Source organism: Panthera uncia, chromosome E3 (genome assembly GCF_023721935.1).
Source record: "Panthera uncia isolate 11264 chromosome E3, Puncia_PCG_1.0, whole genome shotgun sequence".
Lineage (NCBI taxonomy): Eukaryota > Metazoa > Chordata > Mammalia > Carnivora > Felidae > Panthera > Panthera uncia.
Window position 1 is genome coordinate 7,172,069 of NC_064815.1, and position 18,759 is coordinate 7,190,827.

Consider the following 18,759-nt stretch of genomic DNA (forward strand, 5'->3'; position numbering starts at 1 on the left):
CCCAACTATAGTTTTAAAAAAGGCAGCCAAGAACGATCAGAAGAAAACAAAAGAGGCAAACTGTTGCATGACTGGCTTTGAGCCACAGGATTATGGATTCCCACCACGCCCCACCGCCCACCCCCCAGCTTCTTTTGTATTTCTGACCTTTCCAAAGTTTCTTCAATGAGCATTATTATTTTTATTCTAGGGGAAAAAAACATAATTTAAAATAATGGTGAAGTACACGTTACGGAAAAAGATCTTTGAGAGTTTAAACAGATTTTTAGGAGTGAGTTCTGTTTTACTAGTTGTCCCCAAAACAGGGAAAGCCGAAGAAGAATCAAAGCACATTAAGAATGAAAGCACCACCAGATTCCTACAATTGACAGAGTTGAAGGCAGACTTACAGAGCTGTCTATTTGAGGCCAAGGATATATCTGCAGGTTGAGAGCTTGCAGCTTCGTAGATCTACCCTCTACAGACAAACCCACCTTCTCCTAAGATTTGAAGGGAACATTTCAGACTTTCCAGGCTTATAAACATTTACTGTAGAGGGCTACTATTTTTAGAACCTGTTCTGGATATGCGGTGTATTATTTTACTCCTAACCGCCTGCCAAGTTTAAGCTGTACTTCACCTTTGAGTAGTGGACTTGACTAAGAGGTGAATTATTCTAACCAGCTTATTGCTACCTTCTAGCTCATTTTCTAAGTTCTGTCACAAGTGAGAATAAACATTGCTGCGTGTGTAATCATCAAAGAGGGTTGGGAATGTGATGAAATCTATTTTATTTTTTCCAAAGTTGTTTCTGGGCCAAAAAGTTATTTCCTGAAATAAATGGTTTGTTTTTACCTCAGTAAAGAGAGTGATTTATTAGCAGCTCCTGTGGCAAGTGAGACCAGGATCTTCTTGCTGCCAATTTTGTATCTGTGGAGGCTATTCACCGCACTGATTGCTTCTTGTAAGTTCTCCATCTGAACAACAGCCTTGAGCTGATAATCTGTATGGGGGCTGAGCTCAACACTCTTCACCTACAGCAGTAAAAAGGAAAAGGGAATGCTAGGTCTACCCCGAACCCTGTCAGCTTCAACCTGAAGGTGAATCATGAAGGAACACGTCTGTGGACTTCCGTGCTTCTGTGAGGGAACGTGTCTGAATGCTACGCTTCTGCCAAGCAAAACCTAAGTGAACCAGGACTGGGTGACCTTCAGAGATGTGAAATCGGCCCGGCCTGCCTGCGTGCTCTGGCACGCACAGCTCTCCGATGCAGGCTCGGGAGCCAGTATGTGCGAAGAGTCTTTGGGGTCTTCTCCAGACCCTGCAGACACCCGGGGCATAGCCATTTTAATCATCTGGAACAGGTGCACTTCTAGCAAACGGCACCTAAAAACCCCATCAGACATAGTAAGATACTCACAAAAACAGCCAACATTACTTTAGACTCCTACTTCTGTATTTTAGCAGCCAGAGTGAAGTAAAATCCATCAGAGTTTTATTCCCCAAAGTGCCACTTAAATCCGTGCCCGTGACCACGAGTGCCTCTCCCCTAGGTCTCCTGCTCTCCGGGGTTACGCCCTAAAAACTACAAGTACAGCATCACCGTGAGCAGACCACAGGAAAAAGGAAGGAGTTCAAACTCATTCAGTGATACGTCTATCCTGGCTGCGGTTACGTGTGTTGAACTACGTTCTCCCGACTTGAAGCGCTAGCAAAGGGTAAAAGGAAGGCGAGAGGGGGTGAGAAGGTTACCTTGCCGTGCCTAGAAAATGCCTCCTGCATAAGCTGCTGCAGCTCCTTCCGGGATAATCTGTAGTCGATGTTGCTGATCTGGATGTCAGCACCATTTGCAAACGGGTCTGGGCTGTCAGCACCAATGCTCGAATTTGCAATGTTGAAAGCAAGTGGGGACGCTCTGTTTAAAAGGTTTGGAGACATACTCCTGCTTAAAACATACATGGTGGAGTATTTTTAAAAACTGTTATTCTATTTACTTAGTTTAAATCACTTAGGCTCTGTTTGAAGCTATATATAAAAACAGCTTTCCGTAATGCAACCAAGCAGAATATTTGGTTTTCAAATGTATTTTTATCTTAAATGTACACTGATTTAGAACTATTTCCAAAAGTACTACCTATTGACCTGTTATTAACAACCAGTACACAATTTAATACCAAATATTCTTTCATTGGATTATTTAAAACTAGAGGCAGAAATTATAGGCAGACCCGGTGAATTCATTTTCTACTCTGGGCATTGATTCTTGGTGAATTAGCCTGCGATACCAATAAAAGTCATTTAACTTCTCCCTGGCTCTGAAAACGCTACTGTCGCTCACGTGTTGTAGTCTTTTATGTGAATTTTTAATTTTAACTTTGCAGATCCAAAGTCACTTTCTGGAGCGAGCCTTCAGCAACTCAGCGCAACAAATACAATGCGTGAAGGAGTTCACAAGGTGCAACGTGGCCTCATGGCTCCTGTCCTCCAAGCTTCCAGAAGTACTCAGTGTGAGTCTGGAGAGCTTAGATAAGGTAAGCGTTACTTGGGTAAGTACAGTGGTCTACAGACTGCCCCCCACTCCTGCTTCTCAAATGGCTCCCTGCAATTACCCTGTGAATAAGAATAACCAGGGCACGTGTAGTTGGGGCTGCTTCCCCAACACGACAAAGTGAGGAGGAAACAGTAAGGACATCTACACGTGCCTCCCATCATGGCCAGGGAGTCCGAGTTAAGTTTCTGTGATCTCTGCTTACCCAGATTCCCACGTGGAGGGGAGAGACGTTGAGGAGCACGGCCCCCCATCGTAAGCTAAGATGGCCTGAGGAAGGGGGGCTGGAGGATGAGGAGGGGAAGACTCATCTCTTACTTCTGTATTCATGCACTTGCGTCGCTGGAGTTCCTTTGAACCAGCATCGTGTCCTCATCCCTGCTACTGCACGCAAGTACCCCACGATCAAGCAGGCGGACTCACCGAGAAGACCAAGACTGTGCTGCGAGCAGGGGACTGACTTGCCGTGACGTGATCAGCTTGCTGAAAGCAGATGGGTAACTCACTTGGAACGGAGTCTCCTCTTTCTCTTTGTTCTCTACAGGAGAGCTGGTGACACTCCGGGGACAGGGGTTCTCTTTCCTAATGGAGGGAACACATGAAGGGAAAAGGTCACGTGCTTGCCTTCACATTAGACAAGAGGTCGTGAGGAAGAGTAACGTAACCTACTTCGGGTTGGTTTTGTAAGCAGGTTCTGCCGTCCCCGAGTTTTTGGGTGTGGGCGCTACAGCGCTCAAGCTTCTGTGGGGAGGCGCCACCAGCCTCAGGTGGCCTTGCTGGGAGTCACTGCTTCTAGCGCCAGTCTTTGACTCCATGCGGCAGAGCTCCTTAAAAGAGACAAGCGCAGCGGAATTTAAAACTGAAGCGACCAAGATGTGTCAAACCCTGTACAGAAAACACGTAACTGAGAATCGTCAAAAATGGAAAACGAAAAAGGACATGCCGAAAGCAAGCGGGGCATGTAAAACACGGAGAAGAAGAAACCGAACCTACCGTAAACTTCAGAAAGCAAGAGGTATCAAAGTTACCTGTAAACTTTTAACATTTGTGTTTTTTGTAGCAGATCCAGAATTTGCCTGCGACCCTTTTCCAGGCGTGGCTTTGGCACTGGAAGATTGTTCACTCGTATCTTTGATGAGGCACAATTTTGGATTCTTAAGTTTTTTGGGAGACTTCACTTTATCAGCAATTGCATTGGAACTCTTTGTTTCACAGAGTTCTCTATTTTTTGGAGTAAATGACACAATGATCCTATTACCAAAGACATCTTCGTTTTCCATTCGCTTCTGAGCCCGTTCTGCACTATCTTGGTTTATGAAGCGGAGAATTGCACTGCAGCCTGTGATACTCAGCACTTTCCCACCACAATTATCAGACAGGCGCCTGAGCCTGTTGGTGATGCTCTTGCCATCTTTATTTGCTGGTAGGTTATAAACATAGAGCAGAGTGTGGCACTGCTGATACAGAGGAAAAGGGTTACAACGGGTTAACTCAAGGGCACACATTCAATTACAAAATTAGAAGAACAAGGAGTGATCTCCAAACTTAAGCTAACAACCTCGGAGGGGAGGTGGTAATGATCTTGAGGGAAGACAGTGAACTTACTTAAACCAAAAAAACCCAGAAGGAGGGAAATGTACCTTAAAGTACCACTCTGGCCAGTGAGAATGGCAAGATTTAATGCTCTGAATAATCAAGTCTTTTTCTTCTTTTTAACCATGAAGAACAGGGACCTCAAAAGTGGGCAATCTCTGACCTAAAATACTACATTCGACTTAAAGGCCTCTGAGGCTAGAAAAGTAAATGCCAATTTCTTTAGGAGTCATATGTATATTCTCCAAATGGCTGAAATGCAGCTCAAGATTGTAGTAAACGTGCTTTTCCCAAATCAAGACCATAAGGAACGCTCACCCTGCTGGAAATACCCGCACTTTCTCCTAGCACGTGGCTCAATAAGCTACAGGTGTAGCAATAACCGCTCTGAATCGTGCACATGCATGGTGGGGAATAGAACTATGCAAAACCAGCTCAGAGTGCTACTGAAGTTTAGGGATTAAATGCCCAAGACGTGTACGATTTACTCTGTTTATCTGACTGCAGCCACATGAGTGTGTGCAAACCATCACCATATTCTTTACCCATGACTGGAAGAAAAAGACGTAATAAATCTTTCTCTATGGCTTTCATCCAGTTGACACAAACACTGCTGGCTTTGGAGACACTGACCAGAGGTGTTGGGAAGATAAACCTACAAGCCAATTCCCCACGATACCGTGAAACAAGCTAAAAGCAAAATTCATACATGCCAATTCTCTATTGGTAAGAAAAGAACTATTTCTAAGCCTTACTTCAAAAATCTGGCCAGCCTCCTACAAAGAACAGCCTCACCTGGTGACCCCCGTTAAGGGCGGCCTTCAGCCCCCAAAATCTAACGTTAGAGTGCAGCAAAAGAAGAATGCAAACCCACTTACTGGCATTTTTAGTGGTAACCTGGGGGGCAAGTCGGAAATGAACTCTTCGAATCTGATCAGCTCATTAGCATGATGCAGCAGTGCTTCCGAGGCCTGGTTTTTATGGACCAAAATTATGTGGAAACCATGCCTGTGTCTCAGATCACTAAGCTCCAATGCAAAATTGACATCAGCTGAAAGAGAAGGCACAGCCCACCCCGTCCCCAAACATTAGAAAGACGTGACACACACACACAGCTGTACTGCCCCCTACTGAGAAGGAAGGAATGGCTGGACTGGACTCAGAGTTGCTCCACCCCCCCGCCCCCCAGCTCCCACCCCCTTAACTGAAACAGGAACACATTTCACACAAGAATGAACACCGTAGGGCAATTTTACCACATACTTCTACTGAATTCCAAGACATGTTACTTCCAATAGTAAAAGAGAGCAAATATTAATATTTCGGGGAGCATCAGCTCTGCAAATTCTTCTTAGATTGTTAAAACTAGCAATACTGGGCCCAGGATACAAAAAAATAAAGTAGAATAAAAAACTACATTTTCGGGGCGCCTGGGTGGCTCAGTCGGTTAAGCGGCCGACTTCGGCTCAGGTCATGATCTTGGGATCCGTGAGTTCGAGCCCCGCGTCGGGCTCTGTGCTCACAGCTCAGAGCCTGGAGCCTGTTTCAGATTCTGTGTCTCCCTCTCTCTGACCCTCCCCCGTTCATGCTCTGTCTCTCTGTCTCAAAAATAAATAAACGTTAAAAAAAAATTAAAAAAAAAAAAACAACAAAAAAAAAACTACATTTTCTTTAACTGGCCCCACAAGAATCCATATTCAAGCTCTAAGGAGAAAATCCACAAAATCTACACAGACTCCGCTTTTTTCTCTAAACCGTTCTCAGAGGTAAGCACAAATATGGCCTGTGCATTTCAGCCTCTCTGGGGGCATATTTCACTCGAATGTGTTCTGGCTTCTGTAATAATTCCCACACAGCGAGTTTACTGGAAATGAGCAGATGTCTCTGCACTTACTCGACACGAGAACCACAGTGGCTGGAGCAGTGTGAGTGTTCGCAAACCTTCGGAGACTCTGGCGCAGTTTGTCGTCAGCCGCGTTCTTGGCGGTAGCGTTGATGTGGGCCACGGTCACCTGCGTTGATTCAGAGTGAGGACAAATTAGTGAGAGCTGAGGTTGGGAAATCACTACACATTCTGCCCACATCTTCAGAGACGGTCCTCAAGGAACGAAACTCTAGCTGTTGTTATTCTTGCCACTTAGCAATGAAAAAAAAAATCATAAAGAGATCTCAGTAATTTCAAATTTGTGTCTCTGTACAAATGAACTAGATCCATTGTTAGCCCTGCACGCCTCTCTTCATCTGCTCTTGTACTTCATCCAACTCCCTTTCAGAAAACAGGCAGACAAGGAAGTGAAATATGAAGTAATGCAGCTCTAACAGCTTTTGCCAACAACCAGGAAGTAGCAGAGATGGACAGAGATGATGAACCTAAGATTTCGGGCTGTATATGATGTCACTTGTCTCTGCTACACATAGTCTATAGCTTTCAGGATCTGGGGTTAGGTGATGGGAGAGGAAAGGCATCTGTCCCCGAAAGAGCAAAAATGGATTAAAGTTATCAGGCTTATACGGAAGTCTCCAGGGCAAGGAAAGGTTTTGAGAGGCATTTCAACTACATACAATACACAATAGGATTTATTAGTTTTTTAAGGAGCATAAGTATGTAATTTTAGGCAGCAATATGGCATAAAAACAGAATTACTTGTCTAAGCGTCAAAAGAACTAGATTCTAGTTCCAGCTTACGAGAATAGACTTTGCAGTCAGACAATCTGGATTTAAATCCTAGCTCATCTGGTTACTGGCCACGTGATCTTTAAAAAGTTGTTTAACATCTTGGTGCCTCAGGTGAATTTGCAAATTTCAAATAATAAATCCTATGAGCCCTTTTCATAGAGCAGTCATGAAAATCAAAAGAAAGGATGCACAAGTAACCATGCTGTGACACAGCACTAGTCACATATACGTGGCATTACTGAAAGATCAAATACGATTAAGTGATTTCTAGTACTTCAGAAATAATCTCTTGCTAATTTCCTTTATTTGCCAACCTAGTAGAAATGCATATTTAACAAATTTTGAATTAAAATTATTTTTTTTATTTTTTTTTGAATTAAAATTATTTAAAAAAACACACATGTGCTTCTTCTTGTACCATAATAGATGAAAAAACCTTTTTTTTTTTTTTTTTTTTACCTGGCAATTATTCAGCTCTTGAATAACTTCTTTGTTTTCTTTACTGATGTCACACACACAGATGAATTCTGCTTCTCTGTGGCCTTTAAAAAACTTCTCACGGATTCTCTGTACAACAGCAGTAGCTGAGCGGCCAGAGGGAACTGAACAGTTTTCAATATCCCAAAAAACTCCAATGGGGGGTAAGTTTTCCAGCACCTGTCCGGCTAGTGCAACTTCTGGTGACCCTTAGGAAATGTTAACACTTTCAATCACACATAGTGAAAAAAATAATGGCAAATTAAAATAATAGGTAGCTACCTATCATTTTTAGTGGCAGAAAAATGAAATTATCGATTGATGTTAAGCTTAAGGATACCAACCTCAATGGTTGACCTAAAAGGCCAACCCCAAGTTGCAATAACATTCCTAAGTGATTATTCCTCTTTTTCAGGAAAGAACAAATCTAAAGGTCAAGTTACTTCAGGCCCACAATAAATCCAGTGCAAAGCATGAGCCATCCTCATGCTGACCGTTATGTCTACGTTTCTCTGTACACTAACACGTAGGCGAATGGACACTGCAGCTCTGGGACCTGTCATGCTCTGCCCACGCGTGTCTACCTGCTCAGTATGGAAGAGCAATGAAGAGGTGACAAAGGGTGAAGTTGTTACTGTCCTTGATTAAAAAAAAAAAAAAAAAATTTGAACACTGCATTAACATCTGATTTAATATAAAAATAAAAGTTTTCCAAAGACAAAATATCACATTAACTACTTTTTGGGGAAATGATACTAGGTTTTTCAATTCTTGTTTTTTATCAACCATTACTAAATCTTTCTAAATAGTAAGTACTTCTCTGGAGTGCGCCATCAACAAGTGTAATTAGGAACCTAAGTTGACACTAAGTCCCCTCTGGCACTTATCTCTCCTAATATATACCTCGTGTACCTAGTATTCTGTATACGGCATCCGACCTCAGACAGCCTCAGTGCAACGTAAAAGGCAAATGACTCGTCGGTGTCTAAGAATAAAAAGATTTTTTACGAAGAGGGAGAAATGGAGATGCACATACATAGTAGCTTTAGACCACAAGAATCTTTTCAAGGTGATTAAATGCAGTGTATCAGATACTGAAAACTACTTAAATATGCACATTTTATACCATACTGTCATTTACCAAATTTCGAAGCAGCTTTGCCTAGACTGGTCGCCAATAACAACGTGGTCTCCTTCCCTGCTCCTTTGGTTCCACAGCCATTACACAGAGGAATAGTAACAGGTGCAGTTTGAGTATTTGGAGGTGGTATATTTGGCCAGACTTTAGCAGCATCAATTATACTATTTCTTGCCGGCTGTTTTAAAAATTTTTTTAAAAAAAGGAGGAGGTTTCAGACACATCATTTCAGAACCTAGAGTTATAAACAACAACTGAAAACACATTCTAAGTGTTTCTTCTTTCCACCTGTTAGAATCTGTTGCCTCTGACAGGATGTATTTTCAATATTTCAGTGCATTCCCAGAACTATTAGCTGTTAATTCACAAACTCACTTCACAAAGTGACTTTAAATGGTCTGGGACGACTTTCACAGCCTAGGGCATAGGTATCCTGCAGAGGAGACCCAGACATACTTTCCGTAAAGGAAACTAAAATCTTTACTTGAACACCCGTGTGATCGAGGCCAAGTTCCAAGTCCCTCAAATTATTACCAAAGAACACCATGGGGTGACCTATGTTAACATGAATGGGTCCATATATGAGGTGAGTGTTAGTTATGAGAACTCTAGCCTTTAAGACACAACGGAACCCGAAGCTTCGCCGAACTAGGTGTATGTGTAGGCAATGCATTTATTACAACGAGAGCCTCTAAAAGCACAAACTACGTGAATAAGGACTCTGCACGTTTTTGGATGGGCCTTCCCATTTTACCCTTCGCCTCTTTCGGGACCGACAGAGGCTATGCTGCTGGGGAGAAAGCTACCTCACAGAAGAATCTTCAGCCCCATGCACCACAAAGACTTTTCGAGACAGATCCACTTTAAAAAAGTCACTCCTCAAAAGTCAGCTGCACCCAACATAACAAATAAAAAGATACACACCTTGTTGAGACAGTCTTCGCAGTAAAGTGAGCCCTTTAAACAAACCGGAGGTACCACGTTTAGGTGCAAAGAATTGGTGCACAAGTGAGGCGTTAGCTCCGACTGTGAAATGTGCTCTTCCAAACGCCCCGGAGCCCCGCTCGTGAAATCAGAACAGGGGAAATAGCCAGCGGAGGCGCAGCCCTGGAGAGCCGGAAACTGATGCAGCTTGTGCACGTTACCATGGCAGGATTGGAAATGAAGCTTTCCACAACAGGGCAGGTGTTTGCAGGAAGATAGATTACTCTCTAGACACATGCTGGGGAAGTCACTTGCAAGGCCGGCCAAATTGTTCCTAGCTGAGGCATTCTGGAGCGAAGATGCAGACTGGAAGGCAAACCCTGAGCCTACCTGACACGTGACTGTCCTGGTGCTCTGTGAGTCTAACAGTGCGCCTGGGTGAATCAAGCTACCGCTACCTCCGCTACCACCGCTGCCACCGCCACCACCAAAACGCATCGGCGAAGTGGAGGGTTCATTAGGGCAATGAGCGCAGCAGCTTACTTTGGGGACAGGTGAAAGCTGTATTTTAGGTTGCTGGAGAGAATGAATATCTGGAAGCGGGACTGCTGGGAAAAGTTTAGAGCCAGCATGAAGGGGAGACGGCACGTCCTTTAACTCCACAGCAGCTTTCTCGTTCTCCATGTAATCTTTCTGGGAAGAGAAGACCAGAAGGCAAGTTAGCTTCACGGGGCCGGTGAGTTTTGGTTACTCACATCCTACTGCCATCTAGAGACGGAAGTAGTGTTCAGTCCTGTTTACATCACTCGATCACAACCAAACGGAAAGAGAACGGCGTGGCGGCTGAAAGCAGGGGCCTTCTTCACAGAACAGGGAAACGGACAAACAAAATCAAGACCGTGTCCTTCCTGGATTTTAAGAGACTGGGGCAGGGTGCTGCTTACACGGCCAGCAAGGCAGGTTAACCGTCTGTGCCTCAGGGACTTCCCTTTGATAACTTCCCCTTGCCTCACAGGGCCTTCTGAAGACAAAACAGGTGGTACGAAAACAACACAATCACGAATGGCGTTCAACAAGGATGGCTCACAAGCCAAGTGCGTTGAGGAAAATACTTAATGGTTCCTGCAGTCAGACCATAAAGGGTTTACCAAGGTCCTCCAGACAATTCCAAACTTTCGGATGAGACCAGCTATCTGCCCACATGGCCCATCCATGGAGTCTTAAACGTGCTGTTGGGGACAAGAAGCAAACTCCAGGCTATCATGACCTAAAGCCACAAGGCCAACCACTGCTATGTAGCCAGTGAAAAGGATTAATTAGAAAACCGTTTGGGCACAATATTCAAGAGAAATAGCTTGTCATATGCCTCCACCACAGACACAGGACGTTGTGTTGTCGTTGGTGTTAGAGACCTGGGTTGGAATGTGATACTCAGCAGTTGTAGGACCTGGGGTAAGGTACATAATAAACCTCTCCATACTTCGGTTTCCTCAAGCTTCAGTTGGGAACACGATGTAGCTCCTACAACAGCTAGGAGGATAAAACACGACAGTGCACATAAAGCACTCAGCAGGGTACCTGGTCACTGAAAGGGGATCTAACTAATCGATAGCCCTTCCTGGCTGGCTGCAGGAACTATTAAGAGAAAGCAGATATGGTGATGGAGACATGCTCTTCCCTCAGAGTACAGAACGGGCCATCTAACTGCTATGGTTTCACCCCTTTGGCTGTGGTTCTACATTAACCTGGGAGAGCACACTCATTTGGGAGAAATCAGGATCTGAAGATGTAGGATTTTTCAGGTCGACTTCTCCTAAAAGGGCGGGGGGGGGGGGGGTTGCTGATAACCAACTGACTGCCAACAAGCAGTGTGTCCTGCTCTCTTGGTAATTACAGTTCAGGCTAGAAATTCATTTACTGGCATTCGGATTTATATAGATTTGGCTCTTATGGTCTTGACTCAGGTCTGGGTACCACTGAAAGAAGCAGGTGTCTGGATCTATAAAGTGAAAGTGCAATCCTGTATTGTCGGACCCCAAGGGGGCCTGACCGACCGTCCCAGGAAGCCCTGCTTAAGGTACCAACCCTGCTGTCAGATGTCCTTAAAGTAAATGACCACAATTACTGATGCCATGCAAAAAAGAGAACTATATAATGAAACTCTGGAGGAGATAAGGAATTTAGCTGAGTTTTAAAAAAGTTATTAATACCCTTATATAAATTCATAAAGTCTCATTCAAATCCCAAATGCAAAAGCCAAAAAAAGGAAAGAAACAAAATAGAAAAGTGGGAACATGATGCATGCAGGACATCAGAAAAAGTCAAAATCACTATGAAAAAACAAAGGAAGAAGTTGCAGACATGTTTAAATGTTCAAGAGAAATCTTGAACAGAAAAAGACCGCCAATAAGGTCCTTTCAATCTTCCCTTGATTTTAAGACTCAAACCTCAGAAGGCTACAATAGAATAAAGTCTATTTTATACTTTCCTCTGATTCGACTCTACAATTTGGATTTCATCTTTGGAATCTCTGACTTTCCTAAGAAGTAAGTCTTCCCAAAATGTTAACATTAAATATTCAAAGCAGCTACAGTTAAAAAATTATGCTCTCCTTGAGTCAGAAATTATAATCATGTGCTACAAGGAGGAAAAAGCAGGATGCAAAGTAAAACTTAGCACAGACTCCAGGGAAAGAGAGACTGCCCCAGACCAAATGGGCCACTCATCTATTTGCATAACGAATTTGCTATGTCCTCAGTCTTGCACATAGTTACCGTGTGGGGGCTAAGTGGCAATGTGTGCTCAGGACGAGAAAAGCAATTAGAAAATTTCCAGAGCCATGGCTTAGCATCATTATTTTGTCGGAGCCATCCAAGTGTTCTACTGCAGGGGTCCTCAGTTCCGTTTCCTTCCATCATACAGCCATACAAAGTGGTTCAACATTCTCCCATCTTTCTTTTCTGTCATTCTTCCACCCTGTTAAGAACGAGATCTCAACATCAGTTATTTGCATAAGGACAAATTTTACTATTAAAAAGTGTAACTTCAACCGTACTTATGGCACAACTACATTTACGGTACAACAGCTCCCAGTAAGTCAGATCGTAGAAACAGAAGTAGAATTCTAGCCAAGTGACAACCTCCTCCAGCCCCGAGGAGGCCTTTTCTACAGTTTTTCTTAATTCTTCTCAAGCATCTCTCCCCTATGTTAATAGACAAGAGCATGTAATTTTAGTAAAAGAACAAACACACGTCTTCATTTCCAATTATGTAAGATTCTGGCATCTGACTTAACAGCAACCTAACCCACTGTGTCATTGATGTGACTACAGAAGGTCCAAATTAAGTGACCTCTGTGGACTCTGAATTTGATTCTGCTACAGAACAAATCGAACCAATTCCTTCATTTACTTATCATGAAAGTGCAATCTGATATACCAGCAAAAATCCAACCGAGAAATCTCAAGTCACAGATGTGCTAGATCTATTCCAGTGCAACCACATTCTTACAAGTCTTAAACAGTACAATAAAAGCAGATCAAATCGATAACAGCCACTGGGCATGGAGGCAGCCTGCCAATGGTAAGGACAGCGGAACGTCACTCCCAAGTCTTCGCCATCATACCAAACAACCACCTCTTCTTACCCACAGTGGCCATTGTAAGGTCATCAATTTATCAGAAAGTTCACCTGAACAGAAATAAAACAATTTTTTAAATGTTTTTATTTATTTATTTTGAGAGAGATAGGGCATGAGTGGGGATGGGGCAGAGAGAGAGGGAGAGAGAAAATCCCAAGCAGCCTCCGCATGGTCAGCGCAGAGCCCCACACAGGGCTCAGTCCCGTATACCGTAAGACCTGACTTGAGATCAAGAGTTGGACACTGTAACCGAGTGAGCCACCCGGGCGCCCCTGAAAACAATTTTTTTAGCTATCACTCTGATAAGATGCTCCTCTCAAGAGTTTAGCATCGACACAATATGGTGAAGGGAACAATGACTAACCAGTACTCTAAAATATACAACTGATCACAGAAAGCAGGGGTAGGCAAACTATAGCTGGCCAGCCAAAACCAGCCTGCTGCTTGTATTTAAATGGCCTTCAAACTAAGAATGTATTTTATATATCTTTAATTCTTAGGGGAAAAAAATTGTGCGACACAACATTATATGAAATTCAACTTTTGGTATCTATAAATAGAGAAATTTGTTTAAGTACTGTCTGGGGCGGTTTATGCACTACAACTACAGAGTTGAGTTACCAGAAACAGAGACTGGCGGGGAAGGCCTAAAACATTTACTATTTGGCCCTTAAGTTTCAGTTTCTTCCTCTGTAGAGAGTGCCTCTTTTCTCCCCCTCCAAGGCGGGGGGGGGGGGGGGGGGGAGTAGAAAAAGGACTCCTCCCAGCTCCCCATCCATTTGTTTTCACCAATGTATAGTCTGTGCTAAGCACAGGGCTCGCTAAATCTTACATACTAAGTAATTATTTGTTAAATGAAGAAATGAATAAAGTAACTATTTACCTACTACATACAGTTAGGAGTTAAGTTAGAAGCAAAGACAGCATTAACAGCCACAATGATAAATTATAACAGCTATACTAGCTGTTTTTCTTACTCAACACAGGTTTTATATTCCCTTACAATCTCCTCTTTAGATCATAGGAATCTGTGATGTTCACAATACACAACTTCAACATGCTCTCTCACCTCTTCAAGGCCAATGCTGAAAGTGAGGTAACAGGAAGATTACAATACAGATTACAAAGTACTTTTATTTAACATTATTTCCTCATTCAGTAAATATTTATTTAGTGTCTACTATATAACAGGTCCGGGCTTGGCCCAGGAGATACAATGATGAAAGCAACCAGACAGTAAGATCCATTTATGTAATCTTTTTTCCCCACAGTCAATCTGTGAGATAGACTAGAGAGAAATAAACCACATTTTACAGAGGAGTAAGCAGAAGTTTAATTAAGTTTTGCAACTTGCCAAGATCACACAATTAGAGAGGGGGCAGAACCAGGCTTGTCCACACCTTTCCACCACAACAAGGTGCCTTCCGTGTTGCTCAACACAATCAACAGGAAGTACAAATGTATTGGCAGGTTAGTGGCCCGCACCCAGAAAATTTCCCAAGCATTCCTGGGAATGCCACTAAGTACTTAGGCAGCCAAAGCAAGTTCTATCCGACCTGAGTGAGAGTCTTTGAACAATTCAGACAGTGCTTGAGAGCACAGACTCTACTGTTAGTCTGTGTATTAAGTCCCAATTTTGCAGCTTCCTATCTGTGCACCTTTGGAGAGCTCACAACCTCTCTGAACCTCAAATCCTATCTGTAAAATGGGCCTGATAGTAACCGCAGCATCCTCAAAGGGCTGTTGTTGGGATTTAATGAGACAGTCACATTATGAAATTTAGGAGTGGCCTTCTCTTAACACCCAAGCTAGTCCTGGATCCACAAACCACCCCAACCCATCACTTTGTTTTCATAGGTCTTCTATCTAAAATTACTTATTTGCTTGATGTTTTACGTCGCCCCTATTGAATATAAACTCCATGACAGCAGGCATCATGTTTTCTCATTCAGGGCTGTATTTCCTGCACCTAGCAGTGTCCGGTACCTATCAACAATTGTCCAATGAGTGAAGAGTTCAATAAACGTCTAGGAAGACCACTTAGGTTTTCATCCCCCAGGAGGCAAAACACCACAGTTACCGCTCAGAGAAGTTGGGGAGTCCAAAAGATACAAATGTAACTGGAAAGCTCTTGGTAATACCAGAAAGGTGCTTGGGAAACTAACACGTGTACCACGGTGTTGCTTTGCAATTAGTAGTGGGAGTGGCTCAGGGCAACTCAACACTTATCTGTCAAGCCAGAGACTACACCCTAGAGTGCTGAAAGACCGAGGAGAACGCAAAAACGCTCGGGGCGGGGGTTAAAAACACCCGCCCCTTTACTCCTCTCTGAACCTTCCAACTGTGCACACTGCTCGAGAAAGGTTGCTCTCCACACCTGGAAGCCCCACAGGGAGCAGGGAGGCAGGTGCGGGCGGGGAGCCAAACACCCCCAAAAGGCACCAGCGGCGCAGCAATGACAGTCGTGAACGGACCTGAAAGGGAGACAACCGGAACCTTCGCTGGCGGCCTGACTGGTGGGTCCCAGTCCTTCACCTCGGAGTAGCCAACCTCCCCCACCCCCGCCAGCAAAGGGCAGGGGAAGGGGGGGGTACTTGTCCCGCCTCCAGCTGGTGGCCCCAGAGCAGTGAGTCCGTCAGGAACTAGTACCCAGCGCTGCCAGCCAACTCACCTCAGCCGCCGGCTCCACCTCCGCTCACATTCCGGCCCCGCCGCCTTCCCCCCGCCCCCCCAGGCCCTTTGTTTTGATTCCCGACTCCGCAGCTCCCGCCGCCGCCGCCAAGCGCACCCTCCACTTCCGCTTCCGCACCGCGCCGCCCCTGTCGCAAAACCGACGCCCTTCTCTCCCCACCTCGCTCCGCCCCTTCCTCCACTCCGCCCCCGCCGCCGCGTCCTCCCGCGCGGGGCGTGCTGGGAACCCCGGGGGGGGCGGGGCCTCGCGGCCCTGCAGCCTCGTCAGGCTCAGTCCCCTCCCGATAAACCCCTAAATAGGGTCATTTCCCGGAGGAGACCCCGGCTTTTTTGGCGAAAACCCCGAGTTTAAGGAGGCCTTCTCCCTTGCTTATCGCGGTGGAGTGGAAAGGAACCTGAAAGCGAAGAATGAGGGGGCTTGTGAGGTGGAACCGGGGGAAAAAAACCCTCCCAACCGGGAATTGGTACAATTCAGCTCTTTCGGTCTTTCGAGGGAAGACGGTTTAAGTGGGATTTCGATTTAAAAAAAAAAAAAAAAGTCGTTTTGGCGCGCGTTCCGTTCTCCCTCGCTCCCTGCTCTCGTCACGTGACGAGTCTTTTTTTTTTTTTTTTTTTAATGAAATGACGCATATTTTCCACAACATCCTTAATCTAGTGCGACCTAGCGGCGAGAGGAGAGAAAAATAACTGCCAGCGGGGCTTCTTGCCCCGCTGGCAGAAATGAAGATGTGGACCCGGAGTCGGCGGGACAGTGTCACCTACTCTTAAGGGGTCCTCGTGATTTTAGTTAAAAAGCGTCATTTTTAATGTGTGGGTTTTTTGTTTTTTTTTAAGAGAGAGCGCACGCAGAAGCGTGCTTGAAGGGAGGGGCGGGGAGGACGGGGACAGACGATCGGAACCCCGTTCTGTGCGGACAGCAGAGAGCCCGAAGTGGGGCTTGAACTCCTGAACCGCCAGATCATGACCTGAGCCAAAGTGGGACCTTAACCGATTGAGCCACCCAGGCGCCCCAGAAAACATCATGTTTTGAAAGCGCTGGTCCGGAGCTCGTTCCAACGCATGTTGAACTGTTCCAGGGGCCGGTTGGGGGAAGCCCTGGGAAGCCAGTGACAGTTTGGGTTTTAGGTGGATGCATGTGCCATGGTTGCGGTGGTGGTGGTGGGTTAGGTGCTTCGCAGTCTTCACTTTGACCTGAAGGGTTTTATTTTAAAGCTCAGCACCATGGTCATTTTTGAAACTGCCAACTGCTCGCGATTTCCTGTTGCCAATGAGAAAAACAAAGCGCCTGTCTAAATCCAGACCAATTTAAGATGTGCTGGCTGAGTTCGACCTAGAAGTTTGCTGAGAAAACAGATGAATCTTGCAGAAGAATAAGCAGAAACCACCCAATGAGATTCCCCTCCCCCACCCCTCCCCCACCCCCAGGCTGCGGGGTGAGGCAATTTCATTAGGCAATTCGCATTAAGTGAGAGAAATTTCAGGGGAAGCTGATCCATCCCTGTAGACGTCCTTGTAGACGCCTATTGTGGAGGGCAAGATCAAACACGCAGCTGAAGCACCCTTCGTGCTCGCCTTTCAATTTCCAGAAGGCAGATGACAAGCACACACATCATCTGCCTGCTTAGGTATTTATTACTGCTGAGTAAATCTTCGCTGTGTCTGTGTGTGGGTATTATTTTCCAAGTGGGAATTAGAACAGAGGAAAAACAGCCCTGTGTCTAGTGTGGTTTGTTTTTTTTTTTTTTTTTTCTCTCCCAAAGTACGAAACAAATAATGCTTCTCTTTGGAGGAGTTTTTCTTTTTATTGCAGTTGAGTACCTCTGAACACAGACCAAAGTAACTGAAAATATAAAAAGGAAACAAAGTAATTGTGGATTTTAATTGCCTTTTAAAAAAGACTTTTAGTCGCAAGAACAATACAGAGCAGACACATTTTGTTGGACTTTGCTTGGCATTCTTTCAAGCCCAGAACTGTGCCTGATCTCAACAAGTTAAATGCAGTCAATAAAACGGAACCAATCGGTTATGGAAAGTTAATGAAAAGTCTGAATTACAAACAATTTTTGATGAGATGCAGTTTTAGTGTTTTCTGTAGAAAAACAGCCTAAGCAGAGGACACCAGCGCTTGGAAGCAATTGTGAAGTGAAATGCAATTTGATACTTGTGAAAGAGTGCTTTCACATTTTTCTGAAGATACATTTTCTTAAATATAGGCCCTGTTAATCTTACTCCTGTTTCTTTCCTGGGCAAACTCTTTTATCAGAGAGTAACTTTCAGTTTTTCCCTGTACAAATTATAATCTTCACATTTATGAAACCAGGATGAAGTTTTCTTTGGGGGCTATTTAAGCGGCTACTTTACATTTAATTCACCTCCTCAATTAATCTCGCTGCCACTACAGGAGTTTCTCCCCCAGCAACTTCTCTCCTGCCTATGTTTAGTTCAGTGTTTTGCAATAATAAATTATGATGGAAGGACATATGCAAGAAAAACAACTCTCTGCTAATTCTAATTATTCTAATGCTAATTCTTAATATGTAAAAGCTACAAGGAAAACAAATTGAGTAAAGGGAGGAAAAGGTTTTAAAGTGCACCAAAATTTTCATTTCATTTTAAAGGTTTTACCCAATAACCAATCCATTTCCCTAAAGTATTCCTGAAGAGGATTTTCATGATCATTTCAGTATCCTCCCTGTTGTCTTTATGGAAAATGAAGGAAATTGGAAACTAACTAGTTTAAGTGACATGATCAATGACATTTAGGCAGGCCAAACTCATCGATTTGTGCTTCAGTTTATCTGTAAACTGGGATGATTACTCCCTGCCCAGAAACCCCAGGGAATAGTCAAATAAAATTCTGAGAGTGAAAGAAAGCATCAGAGGAAAAGTATCAAGAGGCTGCAAATTATTAGTGTTTGTGACCAGGATGGAAGTTTCCTAAAAGACATTTTGGGGGGGCGTCTGGGTGACTTGGTCGGTTGGGCGTCCGACTTTGGCTCAGGTCATGATCTCACGGTCCGTGAGTTCGAGCCCCGCATCGGGCTCTGTGCTGACAGCTCAGAGCCTGGAGCCTGTTTCAGATTCTGTGTCTC

The 18,759-nt window shown here is 44.3% G+C and overlaps 1 protein-coding gene across 8 annotated transcripts; it reads right to left on the bottom strand.

Annotated features, from left to right (window-relative positions):
• Positions 1–144: 144 nt before the first annotated feature.
• MARF1 (meiosis regulator and mRNA stability factor 1) lies at positions 145–15,728 on the bottom strand. 8 transcript variants are annotated; one of them, XM_049638300.1, is made up of 12 exons: positions 15,648–15,726; positions 12,111–12,312; positions 9,337–10,029; positions 8,416–8,590; positions 7,257–7,483; positions 6,015–6,132; positions 4,999–5,171; positions 3,556–3,981; positions 3,197–3,354; positions 2,951–3,109; positions 1,732–1,921; positions 148–1,013 (listed from the first exon to the last, which is right to left on the bottom strand). In XM_049638300.1, exons 2-12 carry the CDS (start codon positions 12,252–12,254, stop codon positions 831–833), a joined length of 2,646 nt encoding a protein of 881 aa, XP_049494257.1. In that variant the 5' UTR covers positions 12,255–12,312; positions 15,648–15,726; the 3' UTR covers positions 148–830. The 8 variants fall into 8 exon arrangements, with proteins under 8 accessions (XP_049494259.1, XP_049494257.1, XP_049494256.1 ...); XM_049638299.1 differs by having other exon boundaries at positions 1,732–1,924; XM_049638301.1 differs by having other exon boundaries at positions 1,732–1,894; positions 3,556–3,984.
• Positions 15,729–18,759: the final 3,031 nt, after the last annotated feature.

Excerpts from the sequence above, each read along its gene's own strand:
- MARF1 (XM_049638296.1), bottom strand. The coding sequence starts at position 12,254 with ATGATGGAAGGAAACGGAACTGAGGACCCCTGCAGTAGAACACTTGGA. Across the intron at positions 8,591-9,336 it reads GCGAAGACTGTCTCAACAAG|CCGGCAAGAAATAGTATAAT; the intron begins GTGTGTATCTTT and ends TTTTTAAAACAG. Across the intron at positions 3,110-3,196 it reads GCTTACAAAACCAACCCGAA|GAAAGAGAACCCCTGTCCCC; the intron begins GTAGGTTACGTT and ends TCCCTCCATTAG.